Here is a 16,415-nt window from a genome sequence, read left to right on the forward strand (position 1 = left end):
TGAAAAAAAACTTGTGGGTTGACATAAAGACAGTTTAATAGGTAAAGCAGAAATTGTGCATGCAAGCAAAGCAAAACAAGGAATTCATTCACCCCTTCCCACGGGCAGGCAAGTGTTCAGGGATCCCCAGGAATGAAGAGCAGCATCACATGTAACTATTACTTGGGAAGACATACACTATTGCTCTGAACATACCCCTTTTCTTCTTCTTCCCTGGCTTTTATATACTGAGCATGATGCCATATGGCATGGGATATAATTGGTCGTTTAGGGCCAGCTGTCCTGGCGGTGTCCCTTCCCGGGTTCTGATGCACCTCCAGCCAACATGCCGTGGTGGAGTGAGAAGTAGAAAAGGCCTTGGCCCTATATAAGGACTGCTCAGCAGAAATTAAAGCTTCCCTGTGTTACCTGCACTGCTTTCAGCACTAATCTAAAACACAGCCCCACACCAACTAGGTAAACTTAACTCTATCCCGTTCACAACCAGTATAATTTCAATTCTTACAGCTATTACTGTGAGAGATGCAGAAGTAAAAGGTGCTTTGAAATATCTCTTTCTTAGCTTTGGATCCTGGCTTAATACAAGATTACTAATACTCTGACTTTGTAACAGTTTCTGGAAGGTAATCTGGATACTGTTTAATGAAGTTGTATATTTCACACCTACCGTGTTTTGGGTTCTGGTAGACCAGAACAGCCTGGATGCAGTTAAAGATGATGTATGATGTTAAGCTGTCTGAGACAGGAAGATTGAATGGATTCCTTCTGCATGCCATTCTGCTCACCTATTTCATGATACATATTTGACAGGTATCTTAAAGTTACCTTGCAGACAGCGATCATTTCACAGTATGTAACATAATACTTAATTTAAACTTGTAATTTTTATAGGAATGAATGGAGGTGAGCACTGACAATACATAGTTGCATTGATTTAGTTAATCTTGAATTTTTGAAGTTACAAAGTGGCACTGCATGTCTGTTACTAACAATATTAAACTGTGCAAATAACAGAAACTACACTAAAGTAGTAGGTAGGAGTAGCTCATTCTGGATGAGAGTTGGTAGTCTTGCATGTCTTAGAAGCTTTGGGTGGCATTTTTATCATTGATTCTTGAGTTTATTACCACTGACAGTTAAAAATATGACCATTATTCCTGTACTTAAGTGAGGCTTTTGGGTATTTAAGTAATTGAATGAAGGACTTAGGAAACAAGGTTCTTAAGAACAAGTGTTATGCTTAGAGATTATGTGTATGAATAATGCTGGCAGTAGTGTCCTACCTCCCCCTATAAACTATCTCTTGCTTGTATCCTTTTATTACTGTTACTGCAACAACACTGCTGCTGCACTGAATTTTTCTGCTGTGGATTGTACTGTTTAAAATACTAGCTAGATGAATGCCTGAGCAAGGACTGTTCTTATAAAAATAAGAGAAACTAGGATTTGAGTTTGAAACTTGGGGACTGTGGTCATCTTTCATTCTGCAATTATTATTACGGTTATATTACTAATAGCTACTATTATAAGCAGATCTGGCCTCTTATTTGGGATGAGCAAGAACTGTGCACGGCTTTCCACTGAGGATGCTAGTTTTGATGTGACAGCTCAGGATTTACAGTCTTTGGTGATAAAAAATGCACAAAATCTATAATTGACAAAAGAACAGATATGAGTACTCTGTGCTAATAGAACATTCTGATACATTGGAATTATTTGAGGAAATCAAACGGCAGCTGAAAAATTAGGGATTTAGGCATTCAGATGATTTTGCTTACAATAATCAATAGGGAAAGTAGATTTTAAAATGTTGTTGAAGTGTAAAAACTTGGAACAGCCAAAGATAGTGGAGGATAAGGATTTTTGTAATAGAGAAGGCATAAAAATGCTGTAATTCAACGTTTGATCTTGAAGGACATCTGTGGTTGCTGATAGTGTGCATGTGTTTTGATTCTTCCAAAACAGAAGTTAGTCTCCTGTTCCCTGAGCCCATGAGCTCTTGCTTCTCTGTTCTGCATCTGTCTTTTCTGCCTGTTACTGTCCATCTCTCATGTTCCTTCACAGAACTAATGTAGCTCTCTAAAACAACAGAAAACTCACCACTTAGTTTTATGTTGCTGCCGTTCAGCAGTTTGAGCGGGTAGAGGGAAGGTCTGACAAGCTAAGCACTCTGAGAGTGTGGAGTCAGAAAACCTTTTTCTTCCTTTGTAACAGTGAACTGTTAAATGCTGAACTTTGGAATGTATTTTAATCGAATAAACTCCTGTAGAAACCCCTTTCAAGAGGGCTGTGCATTCCTGAGACAAAAATGAATTGCAAATAGGTATAAATACCTTCAACAAGTTAAATGATACTTCCGTGTGGAAATGTTATGAATTATTAATGCCATTTAAAAGAAAAGCTGAAGTCATTAATTTTTTCTGTACTAGAAGAAATTCTAGTTCACTAGGATGAACTATTGTTCACTTGTATTATTAATTTTTTCCAAACATCGAGGACCAAAGTTTGAAAAAATACATTTTATAACATCTCTTATGCTGGTAACAGATCAGAGCTAAAATGTAGCTGCACAGGTACCCTTAATTTGATGTTTTGATGAGATGCTGGTCTTTTTCACTGGAGTGATAAATGTTTCTCTGAAAATAAGTTAAAGAAAATGAGCAAGTGCTAATATTTAGAGTGATGAAACAAGTAAATGAGCTAAAAAAATGAAGATTTGGAGCCAAAGTGTATTTGTGAAGTCATATTATGTAATAATTTTGTAGATTGAATCTTTTTGGGAGAAAGAGAAGCAATCAGAATGTATTTCCTTCCCCTTCTTCATTCCCCTGCTCCCTACACTACAAGAAATCAATGTACAGAAGGTGCTGTAGAATTCTAGAAATCTTGCACCATGTTTGTTTTGTTATGTAGTAACATATAACTGTTGGAGTTAAGATGTGATTACATAATTTTTTAGGTAAGAAACAAAAGCCAAAAATGAAATCCCTGGTGAGAAATAAAGCATTCTGATTAATCATGATGTATGAAGTTGAGGCATTTTATATTGGTATTTAGCTGCACCATAAATCCAGGCTCTTCAGGTTGTTCGGGATGAATATTGTTACAGGTGCCTGCCCAATGGCTGCATGGCAGTCATGCCTTATTTTTCTTCAGGAGCTGTCTGCATCTGGTCTGCTCAACTACCTTACTTGTGAACCAAGATTAAAGTTACCTTTGTCAGTTTTGTTGCTGGCCGTTTATTTTTTTTAATATAGTTTTCCTTGGAATTGTGTCTTCTGCTAAACCTTGGCTTTACAGAATGTACAGATTGCATTTATCAGCTCTGCGCAGGAGTTTGGAACATCTGAACTCATTCCTAAGTATATAAATGGGATATGTACATTTTGCCTGCCATTAATGCTCTCTTAGCTTTCACTCACTGCCAGTATTACTTCCAGTCCTTGTTAAGAGTTATTTTTGTCCTTTATTTTCCTTACAGTAAAGCTTGTAAAAGATGAGACATTTGATATCATTACCTTCCCTAGAAAGGGGGGGTTCCCACGTAGTTTAATGGATGAATGTTTATCTTCATCCTGAGAGCTGTTGCTATGTTTCTTGTCGTTTTTTCAGAGCTGTGACTGAATAGAGATCTTATAAAAGTGAAGCATGCAGAGTTGTCCATGAGGAGCTAACAGTTTGTTGTTTTTCTGGCAGTAGGGAAGATGGCTAGTTTGTGTGGCCTTTGAGACAGACTTGATTGAAAGCTGTCATATTTGTTAAATATTGTGGGAATTAATTTCCCTTTATTACTCCTTTTCTGAATTCCAAAGTGGATATTCAGAACTCTTCTTAACCTTTTGTTGCATCTTTGTGGTAGAGAAGGGTGCAACTGCAAGAAGTCACTTTGTGTGAGCTACGCATCTTCAGCAGTCTCAGCAGCTTGTTATTGAAATTTTTATTCTTATCAGTGTAAAAGCTGAGCATTTCTTTCAGAGATTTTCCTGCAGTGTTCTCCAGTTCTTTGATGTTGTATGCATTTGAAGTCAATTCACATTTAGAAATAATGCTTCTCAACTTTCTTGGGAAGAAAGAAGATAATTAAAAAGAAAAATGGTGAGAGGAGTTATTACCGAAAAGGAGGAAATGTAGAGTTACAGACATCAGCTGTCTTGTGAATGAGATACTTGTATGCAAAAGGCTTTTGGATGGGTTACCCCTGTAGTGGCTTTGAGTGGAAAGCTGTAACCGTGGTAAGCTGTCCTGGCAAACTTTGTCTTGATGGTTTGGATCTGGGAGAGGAATTTGTTGTGGTTGCTAATGGTTCACTGTACAGAAATTAAACATATTCTTTCCAGACACTGATGCCCCCTTCCTTCCTGCTGTTTTTGTGTCCCTTGTCCTTCCTGCCACCTCCTTATGTGTAGGGACTACCTTTGATTTCAGTATGTTACAAAATGTAATTTGAAGTCATCCTAAGTGTTCCTTTGATCAGAATTTTGTTTTTTGACTTGTAGATGAAATTAACACTGGAAGTCAAAGGACACTAGAAAGTTGACAGAAAATATTGTAAAACATGTTAATTTAAAAGTTTTCTTATTGTTTACTGATATTGTTGCGAAGTTTCATCTTAAAGTGTATTAAAGTCATTGCCCCTTGGCTCCAAAATTATAAATAAAAAAAAATTCTTTAGGATTATTTCAATTTCCCAGTAGAATTCTGAAATCCAGAGAAACTCAGACAGTGGTTAGCCATTCCATAGCTTCCTTCTTGAAACTTGTCTGGGGTTCAATGAAATTGTTACTCAAATTTTTCTAAACACATCCACTGATGATGCAGTAATTTTGGTAGCTTAGCACTGGTGAAAGTCTTGTATCAACAGAATCGATGAATACCATGGCAGTCTTGGTGTAGATGCTTCTGTTTTTCCTTGATTCCTGCTTGCTTTTTGTTAGTATGTATATTACCTTGGGGACTGTTATATTTGTTACTGGAAAGACTCTGCAGTGCATTTGAATCCTTTCCCTCCATAGTAGTTTTTTCCTTTCTAATGTGTTTTCCAGGTCTAAAAAGAAACAAACAAACAATGTCCTCTTGAGAAAAACACAAAACAGACATAACCTCCCTGATCTAAAGCTCCTTCAACAAACCTATATTAGGTTTTAAAGATTTAAAACCTACCTTATGGTGTGTGTCATTGTAATTATGACACCTGCTCACTTTATTATGATGGAAAAACCTCCATATTTCTATCCATGTAGCAGAGTGGAAAAAAAACCCCGAAGTTCACTTGAGTGTTTAAAAACCCCAAACCTAGAAACTCCCATTAACTTTTTAAAGTTTACTTGTCCTTGAGTTTTACGAAGGGTACAAGAATTAAAAGAACTCTATATATTATATCTAGCAAGTGTAGTTTTACTGAATATGTTGGTGATGATAGCGTTTTTACTTGATTTATGAACTTTCTTAGTTAAACTGTATTTCATTCTTGGCAAAATTAGTTTTGTTAAATGGATTTGGGCTGGTTAGAGACAAGGTGATCTCTAAGTCAGTCACCTGGTATTTACAGTTCATAAAGGTACAATAAAAGTGTTTTACTTTCAGCTTTGCAACTATGTTGTCAGTTAACTGATTCTACTTAGCTAGAGAATTTGAGAGCCCATTCTCTTACTCTCTCAGGCTGATTCTTTGAAATAAGTTTCTGTTATTTCTTGAGTTGTGGCAGAAACAGAAAGGTGTTATCTGGTCATACCTGAATAGAGTATACATGTATTGCATCTTGTCCTGGTGCTTGGGGAGAGTGGTTGTGCAGGTGCTGTTGAACAAATGATGTTCTTTTGAAAGTCTGGATAGTTAAGATAGAGAAAGATCAGCGTGGGTAGATTTCAAGATTCAAAACAGTTACTGTATTTTCATATGGCTGTTCAGACTTACATGTCTTTTCAAGCTTCTCAGCTGGATTTTTAAACCCCTTGTGTCAATCCATATGTATGCACGTTTTTTACTAGCTCTCTGTAGAAGCAGTCTGAACAAATAACCATACATTGTGCTGTTCTGCAGAGTTTTGTGTTAGTTCACAAAAATTCCACAAATACATAATTAAAGAAATAAAACACTTCAGTGCCAGAAGCTTGAAAATAACTTCTCTCACATCTGAAGTTTCTTTGCATCTTCTGACACTGTCCAAGTAAACCTTATTACATTGCTAAGGAAAAATTACTTGTTTATGATTAGGCTGGAAAAAATACTGTACTTCTGTGTTCTAAGTTTAATTGTTAGTTTTGTCAGACGGGCTATTTTTGTAAAGTATTTGTGTAAACTATTCAGACAAATACAATTTGGGTCTGATTCTGTTATCCTCCAAAAATTGATTTCTGCCAGTATGAAAGACTTCTGTTATACTATAAAGGCTCTAGGATAAGAAGTTATTTTCTCTTTGTTGACACAATTTTGTTCACACTGCCAATGCTTCATTCATGTTTAAAAAATAAAAATTAAAACTAAACAACAACAACAACATCAACAACCAAAAAAAACAACCAAGAAACCAAAACCCAACTGATTACATTCTCATCTCTTCTAGGAAGGACATTTGATTTGTATCACTTTTGATACTTTATTCAATTTACCATGGAAAATACTTACTTAGTTTGTAAAATGTCCCTTTTTTGGAAATGAAATCTAAATCAGATTTCACATTTTTATGCATGGAGATGTCAGTAGAGAAGCCAGAACTAAAACCTTGCATTAATTTACATTAGTATCCCAACAAAAAATACTGTGCAGGTACAGAAAAGTAGAAATCTATGGTGAAAAATGAATAAAGATCTTTGAAACAGAAGCCATGTCTCTATTTTTAGTCCAGTTTCCTTTGTTAAGCGATTATTGTAAAAATGGGTTATACTAACAACAGTTCATTCATCAGTGCTGATTATAATTGAAAAATTTCAGTTTATGCACTTTGAAAACAAATATAAGTATTTGATTTGTTTTTATAAAAAAATAAATTTGAAAACATTGAAAACATTAATGTGTTTTCCAAATAGCACAGGACATTATTGCCATCTCTCTTCAATTTAGGTAACACTTCATGCAGTGTAGAATGGTTTATGTTAAAGGTGAAGCTAAACTTAGTTTTTATTGTCTTTTACAACTTCTAGAAATATAAAGAGAAAGATAAACACAAGCAGAAATATAAGAAGCAGTCGGAGTCCTCACCATCTTTGGTTCCATCTCTTACTGTAACTACAGAAAAAGTAAGTCAATGTGTTTTTTTCCTCTTCCACTTTGGTTACTTATGTCAAAATTTCATAATGTAATCATTCCACTGTATGAACAGGGTCTTTATAATGGCATAAATTCTGTAATTATCAAGCGCTCTGGATACTTTCTCCTGTAATATAAAGTCCTAAAATACTTGGAGATTTACCATACGCAAAAGGCTTTGTTTTGTACTTAAATTGTGAGTCAGGTGCCAGTGATACTCTAGTAAATTTTACTTGATTGAGTTATATTTAATAATTTGAGAAGTTTTAGAAAGTATTTCCTTCAAAATTCTTGTGTATGCTGAGCTGACACTGAACCTGTAAGCATTTAAAGCTGGTAATTATGAAATTGCAGCTCACGGTTCATATTGCCTTATTAGCAGGTTGTTCTGTTAGGTTTCTCTGATGTTTCCTTCCTGTTGATGTGTTAGAACAAACCTAATTCCAGTAGCAACATACAGGATTAAATAAAGACAGTTTTCATTGTACTCAGCAAGAATCACTTCTGCTGTGCACCAGTAAAATGACACTAATGTTGGCATTACAGAGTGAGTAGTACTACTGAGAAATGGGATTTCTGATTTCAAAGCTGGATAAAATGTGTCCCGTTCAAGTGGAGATGTTTGACATCAGAGTCAGGGAATCATGGTTTGAATTGAATTGTGCTTAGCACACAGATCATTGTATTTTAGCAAAGGTGTTGAGGCTTGTGTTAGCTGTGTGTGGTTTGGTTGGTGAGGTGTTACATTCAACAAATGTGTGTTTGCATATGGTACACCAAGACCTCATCAGGATGGGGTGAAACAATTGAAATACCAGCTTTCTCTGGTCTCTGGAAGTATTCGCTCAACTAGTGGTATCAATTTCAAGAATAATCTCCAAGAAAGTTAGATTTTTAGTATGCTTTGCGTATTTCTTCATTCTCAGTAGTAAGATTATTAGCTGGAGAATTCATACCTGCTAACATCCCATTGTTTGTAGCTCACTCTTCTGTTAAGAGTCCTTTTTCTTGTTCTACTGTATTCTCTTTGATGCAGTTGTGTCAAGTGAGACTTAGTGGTTTTATGAAACTCTAAATAACTCTATAAAAAAAAAAAAAATAGAAGAAAGGTTAGAGTCAATTTACCACTTAGCTGGTTTGACTTAAGAGCAATTAGAGATTGCAGTCAGTGAGTGTGACAGTTTCTACTGAAATTAGGTTGTAGAACACATTGAGTATTATTAACTGGTCCACATGATTGGATATTTCATTTTATTAATTTGCCCTAAACATACTCCTTTTGAGTCTGAGACAACTTCTAAAATTCCTGTAAGAGAATAAAATAGCCTGTAAGAGAAGCTGTGTGGAAACTTCTTTAAACTTTACTACCTTTCTTTAGGTTTTATACTATGTATGAACATACCTTTCTTGAATTACATCCCTCTTGTACTTTGATTATCTAGTCATCATAACTTTTTAGAAAAAGTGATATTACTGTATATTTCTTTAAAAATTAAAAAAAAATGGAGATATTGATTTCTGGGCTCTTCAGTTCAGGAAGGACGTTGAAACGCTTGAGTGCATCCAGAGAAGGCAACGTGGCTGGTGAGGGGCTTGGAACACAAATCCTGTGAGGAACAGCTGAGGGAGATGGGGTTGTTTAGCCTGGAGAAAAGGAGACTCAGGGGTGAACTTTTCACTCTCTGCAACTTCTTGAAAGGTGTTTGCAGTCAGGTGTGGGCTGGTTTCTCACCAGAGAGCAACTGACAGAACCAGAGGACACAGCCTTAAGCTGCGCCAAGGGAAATTTAGGTTGGACACTAGGAAAATGTTCTTCATGGAAAGAGTTATAAAATACTGGAATGGTCTGCCTGGGGAGGTGGTGGAGTCACCATCCTTGGATGTGTTTAAAAAAAGACTGGATGTGGCACTCAGTGCCATGGTTTAGTTGAGGTATTAGGGCATGGGTTGAACTCGATCTTGAAGGTCTCTTCCAACCTAGTCATTCTGTGATTCTGTGATGAACTTTGGCATCCTGCCTCTTAGAATATGCCTTTAATGCCAGAGACACAGTTGGATTCTGTTTTTCTGCTAAGCTTATTTCTAATTGCTTTGTCCTCCCTATCCTTTTCCTAAATTAAAAGGTTTACTCCTATGGATAGCCACAAGGATGAGCTAGAGCAAACACTAAAGTGAACAAAAAATATCGAATTCTAGAACTTAAATTATAACTTAATTAAACTAAAACAGAATATTAATTGTGGAATTTGAATATCATCATGCCCTTTTCGTTGTTTTTTTTTGTTTTTTGTTTTTTGTTTTTTTATTTTAATCTTTAGCATGTGGGTTTTCTTTACCTAACCTGTTTGCTTCATTTATTGCCTTTTTTACAGCGCTTCAAATCATCAGGAAAATTGGTGTTCAGTTTTTTATGGGTGTTTTTATTGGAAAATTTGCATTCAGAGGTTCCTAAGTGCGATTACGTTTTTTGAAAAAGTATCTATTGGATATATGGAAGTGATTTTTTTTGTTGTTGTTTTGGCTAGTTCCTTCAGTTATTTTTTTTTCCTGAGTCCTTTTAACACCATTTACATGCATTTCCTTTTCTAGGTTATAAACTCATAATTCTTCCTCAAAACTTTGAAATTTTAGTAATGAAACAAGTTTTATTTTTTCCTAAGATGAATATTTGGTTCAGAATATTGTATTAATATATTACGTTCATGTGTCCTTTTATGTAGTTGCTGGAATTGATTTGAACCTGATCTCTGTTTCACAGCAGTCTTTCTTTGTACTGAATGCATGACTTTATGGTGGTATATAATCACTTTTGCTACCATAATATTCCTGTGGGGGGAACTGAAATTTGAAATGAAATTTTCCTTTTTATGATGTTGAATGTTTGTGAATCTAGTGGTAATGACCATTTATGCAGGTGATGTCTTAAAGCATATCTTATCTAGATGAGTGGTTTCTTTAGATAGAATCATGAAAAATGATTCTGCATGATGAACAGAACTTACCTTCCAGTAGTGTAGTTGAATTGCCTGTTTGTTCTGCAGAATTTAATTCCAAGAAATTTTACTGAGGTTCCAGCCCCTGCTATTTTGAGAGGCGCTTTTGTGCATCCCTGTAATGTCATAGCAAATGTTGTTCAGTCTGAATCAGTTAAGTTTGAAAATATTTGAAATAAGAAATGCGTGACTACTCTTTGATTAAAGTAGTAGCACTACTTTTTTCACTTTTGGGACATTGATATAGAATGTTTTAAGAAGAACTACAATAACTTAGGAATTTGAGTTCTTTGCTGCCTCTTCTTCTGCCCGCCTACTTAGTTGGAAAGAGCCATCAGCCCTGTATTTGCTCCTGGTAAAAAAATTTCTCTCTCATGTTTTGAGCTTTGGCTCCTTCCAGCAGTGCAGGAACACTGAGGTGAGGTGAGCGAGGGTTATGATCAGTTTGTCACTGGTTGCTCCTGCAGCTGCTTAAGGAGAAAAGTCCTCTCCCAGCTCCAGCATCCCTCCCATGGGAGACTGTCCTTCATTCTCCATCATGAGTCCATCTCATGGTCTACACTTCTCCACAGACTGCTGAAATGTGGATCACTTCTCTACAGGATGCAATCCTTCAGTCACAGCCTGCCTCCAGTGTGGGTCCCCCACAGGGTCACAGATCCTATCAGGAAACCGGCTCCAGCAGGTCCATCAGGACTCCTCTCTACACAGGTCTCCAGGTCCTTCCAGGAGCCTGCTCCATGGGGTCACAGCCTCTTCTCAGGCATCCACTTGCTCTGGGGTGGGTTTCTTCCATGGGCTGCAGGTCAATCTCTGCATCCCCATGGATCTCCATGGGCTAAGAGGTGCAGCTGCCTCACTATGGTCTTCAGTCTACCATGGGCTGCAGGGGAATCTCAGCTCTGGTGCCTGGATCACCTATTCCCTCTCTTTCTTCACTGACCTGGGTGTCTGCAGAGTTGATTCTCTCACGTGTTCTCAGTCTGCCCTTCTCTGGCCACAGTTACATGTGCCCAATAAGCCTTTTTTTTCCCTTCTTCAGTATGCTGTCACAGAGGTGTTACCACCATTTTTGATGGGCTCAGCCCTGGCAAGCTTTGGGTTAGTCCTGAAGTTGGCTGGAATTGGCTCTGCCAGACATGGAGGAAGCCTCTGGCAGCTTCTCAGAGAAGCCCCCTGTATAGCCCCCCTTTACCAAAGCCTGGCCATGCAAACCCAGTGTTGATTTTGGGGTTTTTTTGGGTTGGTTGGTTTTTGCTCAGACTCTGCTCTTACCAATTGGCATTTTTTGTGGAGAATCACTTGCCATGGTCCTTCCTCTGTCTGTGCAAGGGTACTGCCTTATGCATCTGCATAGGGCTAAAGGCCACTCAAACCTTGGAATGTACTAGATATATACCAAGAATGATTATTGCATGTTTACCATAAATCCTCAGTAGTTTTAAGACTTGCTGCAGATGGATAGTGTAATTCTTCAGGGTACACAGAGTGATAGATGGAGAGCATTAAAATGACAGTAGCTCTCTGTGCTTAGGGTATATTTCATCGTGTTAGTGTTACTGATTCTCTGAGTAAGCATGTAGATTTCAGTACACCTTATAGCACCTTCTGAAATGCAAATAGCTGTGGGAGCAAAATTTTCCAAAGCAGAATTGTGTTGTGCATGCATATTCTTCGAAATCTGCCAGGAATGGGATTCAGGCTTGCAGTCAAACTAAATCACAGCACAGTGTTTACAAATTAATGTCTACTTGTCATTGCCTGGCCTGGTATGCAAATATATCGAAATATTTCTTTCTTCAAAGCTTGTATATTTAGTTGTCTTCTGTCATTTGCAACTGAAAAGTAAGATTTATGTAAATGTCTTAGCTATTTTAGTAAAATATGGAAAACTTTGTATAGCTGCTATACCAAGCTTTATGTAAAGACGAAAAAACATTCTGTTGTAGGCCTAAATTCAGCAAGCATCCCACTTGGGGAAGGGAAAATGTGTGTGTATGCTCAATTTTAAGAGGTATGTGTATGTGTGGTCTTTAATGGAGATAACTATAGATACTATTTGAAATTCTATTCTGTTAAGAACTGAAAAACAGACAAGCTCGTTTTGAACAGATGAGTAGCTTCTAGGTTTGATCCATATTTTTTTAAAGAAGCTTTAAACAGCTATTTTACTAAGTGGCTTGTGTATAAATAACAGTATAATTTTTTTTCTTTTTTTCTGATTTTGCTTTGGTTTTCTTTTTTATGTTACTAAAATTCAGTTACAACAACTCCACATTTTTTTCAGTCATGAGAACAACAATATTCCCTTGTATGGTTTCCTGATGTTGTGCATGTGGTTTCCCTGCCCACCTAATTACTTCTTGTGAAACTTCTTTTGGCTGTTGTTCACCAATAGGAACAATTCTGGCAAAATTCAACAGACAAGCAATAGACCTAAAGATGAAATTTTTGAAAGCCCTGTGGAGAGTGTATAAGTGTAAGAAAAAGGCCAGAATTCTTGGGGGTGGGTAGGGGTTGAGGAGGATATTTGCATAGGGAGCTCAAGGGTGTTTTCATGCCTGTCAGAGAGCAGGTTTGAAGTGAAGTGTTTCTTGGTCAGCTCTCTCGTCTTCTTTACTTGGTGGCTCTTAAGGAATTGGAAATTAATGGGGATAGTTCACATGCTAGGGAGCTGATTTTGCTTTGGTGTTGAGGCTATAAAATCTTAAAAATCCAAGTTCTTAGATTCTGATGCTTTCAACCGTTCTGCTGCTGATGGAACAACATTTCCAGTTTAACAAAAAAGGCATAAAAATTGTATACTCAGAAAAGCATTAAGTTTATTTTCTAATTTTTAATTTTAAGCATAAAATAACAATACCCAATTTAAATAGACTATAAAAACTGTACCCATGAGATTTTTCCATTTACCTCAGTGAAGCAAAAATTTCAACCAAAGCCATTATACATTTTTTTCCACAAAATGTTTTATGTACCTGAGAATCTTCACAGTTCAGCTGCTGTAATTCCTGTTGTTTCTAGTTACAGTAGTATTTGAGCACTTCTGTGTTTGTTTGAAAGATGAGGTCCTTTAAACAGCTGTTACAGTTTTTTGTGTAACTTGTTTCTTTGATTTCTTTTTTCTTTTAAAATGCCAGACATACACAAGCACTAGCAACAACTCCATGTCAGGCTCCTTGAAGCGGTTGGAAGATACCTCAGCTCGATTTACAAATGCAAATTTCCAGGAAGTTCCTACACACGTTTCAAGTGGAAAAGACTCTTCAGAGGCTAGAGGGTCAGAGAGCAAAGGGAAGAAATCTGCAGGTCACAGCTCAGGTCAGAGGGGAAGAAAGCCGGGTGCTGGAAGAAATCCAGGAGCAACTGTGACTGCAGCTAGCCCTTTTCAGCAAGGTACTGATTGTTACGCTGTAACACAACTTCTGCTTTGACATGAATTAGAAATTTTATGTATGCAGAACTTGAAAAGTTGTTAATGTTTTATCCTCAATATTGAAAATGTTGTTTCACTTTAGGGAAAATCCCAACTTTTTTTCAGGGTAAAGTTGATTTTTGCTATAACATGAAAAAGAAATTTGTACATTTTTAAAAGGCAGAACTGATGCTATTGTTCAGATCGTTAAGGTATTCTCTTTAGCTGCAAACAGAAGTGTCTTTATGTGCCAGAAAGTTAGTCTGGGGTAAACTTTAATATGAATTTGACTCTAGAGGTCTTATCTCTTCAAGGGAGTAATACTGATGTTTTTTGGTCAGTGTACTGGCTAAAGAACAGAACCAGACTACCTAATGCATAGGATGCATTGAGCCCTCAGTCATTTTTCACAATGCAGATATTTAAAGAACACAATTTTCCTCAGGGTGAAATTTCTACATAATTGTTTTGTCATTGATATGTATAAACGGAAGGTGAGTATGTAAAAAGTATGTAAGGTTTGTTTACCTTAGGTAATACAAAACCTTCTACTTTTTGAACTTGCTAAAACCTACTTACATGTACTATGGACACTTCTAGAAAGCAAACTTTATTATGGAATCTTCTTCAGAGTTGAAAAAATGATGGAAAAAATTAAAAGGTTTTTTTTAAAAAAATTTGTTAATTATTGTAACATGTTATTTGGAAACACAACAATTTAGGCCTTCTATAAAGTAATTTTTAGTAATTTTCACTGTGGTGTTTAGTAGCTGACTGTCGTTTATGCTTTGTGACTTTGATTTTCTTTTATTTATGCAGTGAACACTTGTAAATTTGTCTAAAGCTCTTTCAATATTTCAGGTTTTTTTAGTAGAAAAAAGAGGAAGTGGGTTTTTTTATTTAAATTTTCAAAACTTTAAAAATCGCCTTCTGGAGTTCTTCATTTAAAGAAAAACTGCAGATGGCAAAATAGATCTTTACTATGTGCATGTATTTTCTTTTGGGCAGCATCAAGTGAAGTTGATAAAACTTACTTAAAACACAAAAAAACCCCAAACTTTAATTTTTTAAAATACCTGTATTTATGTAAGTTGTATTTTAAATGGAATTCTTAACAATGTTTAGTGGAGTACTAATGATAAAACACTAGTTTTTAAAGGACACGGGCTTTTTATACCTAATGTCATATTTAGGAGTATTTACTTGATGTTGTCATCAGTCTGAATTCTGTGAAATGGTACCCACATGCACCCACCTGTATAAAATCAGTGAATTTCAGTGCAAGTAGATGTCTGTATTTCCCAAGAGTGCTTTATTTTCTGTCTTGAATGCACTATGCACTGCACTATGACTGCATTCCAAATACTGGAGGAGTGTAATTAATTCTGTTACACAAAAGATCTTTATGGTTTTGTGACAGTACTAAAGAAATCTTAAAGTGCCAATTTTATACAATGTTCTTCACTTTCTCTCTTGTACTTTTGAAAAGTATGTCTTCTGTGGAACTCCTCCTCAGCCAGGGAGAATTAAGCGCAATTGTTTGTCCCTTGACCTGTGTCAGACCCTTGATTTTAGGTGGAATGGTAAGGAAGATTGCAGACATGGTGTATATGTGAGCATAGCACATTTCTGTCGGCTTTCTTTTTATATATGTGTATATTTAAAAAAAAAAACCTGCTCCAGTTTGCATCAAGTGTTTGTTATGGCTTCAAAATATGATGGATGTTAAAAGTTGCCTGAGCAACAAAGTAGGTTTTTTTCTTTTATTCATTTTTACCTTGTTTGTGCCCCAGATGCAAATCTGAATCTCGGGACAGGAATCTGAGAATCATACTCAGCAAAGTGAAGATCAGCAGGAGAACCAATGAGTTATTTAAAAAATTCTTTAGCTCTTGGTAAAGCTTTTCATAAAGTCCTTTCACATTAAAGTTTTTTATTCTAAGATCATAATACTTCCCATCAGTTTTCATAAACTATAGGGAAAAACATAATTGTACTTCTTTCCTTTTTTAGGAAGCTTTTTGGGCACTCCTGGGAGCATAAAATCATCTTCTGGAAGTTCAGTTCAGTCTCCCCAAGATTTTTTGAGTTTTACAGACACAGATCTGCGAAGTGACAGTTTCACACATTCTCAACAGGCTTCCTCAACCAAAGATGTACATAAAGGAGAGGCAGGGAGCCAAGAGGGAGGAGTCAATTGTTTCACTTCCTTAATTGGTCTCCCTTCATCATCAGCAGCTGTTTCCCAATCTAAAAACTTTGACAGCTCGCCTGGAGACATAAGTAATTCAAGCCTTACTTCTACAGCATACAAACGAGCTCAAACTTCTGGAATAGAAGAAGAAACTGTAACAGAGAAGAAACGGAAAGGAAATAAGCAAAGTAAACATGGGCCTGGTAGACCTAAAGGAAATAAAAGTCAAGAAAGTCTTTCCCATCTTTCAGTTTCTTCTGCTTCCCCAACTTCATCTGTGGCATCTGCTGCAGGAAGTGTGACAAGCTCTGGTCTTCAAAAATCTCCAACTTTGCTCAGGAATGGAAGTTTACAAAGTCTTAGTGTTGGTTCATCTCCAGTGGGTTCAGGTAGGCATTTATTGGATTTGTCTTCTTACATCAAAATATGTTTTTATTATTTTATCTATTATTCTGAGTATGCTTTTCAAGAACATAATATAATTTAAAATATCATGAAAATCACACTGGGGGAAAAAGGACTGTTGGAAAAGTAAGTTTTGTTCTTACATGTGTATAGGTGCCACTGT

At 36.4% G+C, this 16,415-nt stretch overlaps 1 protein-coding gene across 22 annotated transcripts in view; it reads left to right on the forward strand.

Moving 5' to 3' along the window:
* Positions 1-16,415, forward strand: part of MLLT10 (MLLT10 histone lysine methyltransferase DOT1L cofactor) — a 135,872-nt gene that overhangs the window by 61,344 nt on the left and 58,113 nt on the right. For all 22 annotated transcript variants that reach the window (XR_015278689.1, XR_015278696.1, XR_015278692.1 and 19 more), the window contains 3 exons: positions 7,140-7,235; positions 13,379-13,634; positions 15,667-16,236. Coding sequence is in view for 19 of the 22 variants with exons in the window: in XM_086860367.1 (XP_086716493.1) it covers positions 7,140-7,235; positions 13,379-13,634; positions 15,667-16,236 (922 nt within the window). In the remaining 3 variants the exon portion in view is untranslated. The remainder of the gene's footprint in view (positions 1-7,139; positions 7,236-13,378; positions 13,635-15,666; positions 16,237-16,415) is intronic.

The sequence above is a fragment of the Cyanistes caeruleus genome, chromosome 1 (assembly GCF_971803275.1).
Source record: "Cyanistes caeruleus chromosome 1, bCyaCae1.hap1.1, whole genome shotgun sequence".
Taxonomy (NCBI): Eukaryota; Metazoa; Chordata; class Aves; order Passeriformes; family Paridae; genus Cyanistes; species Cyanistes caeruleus.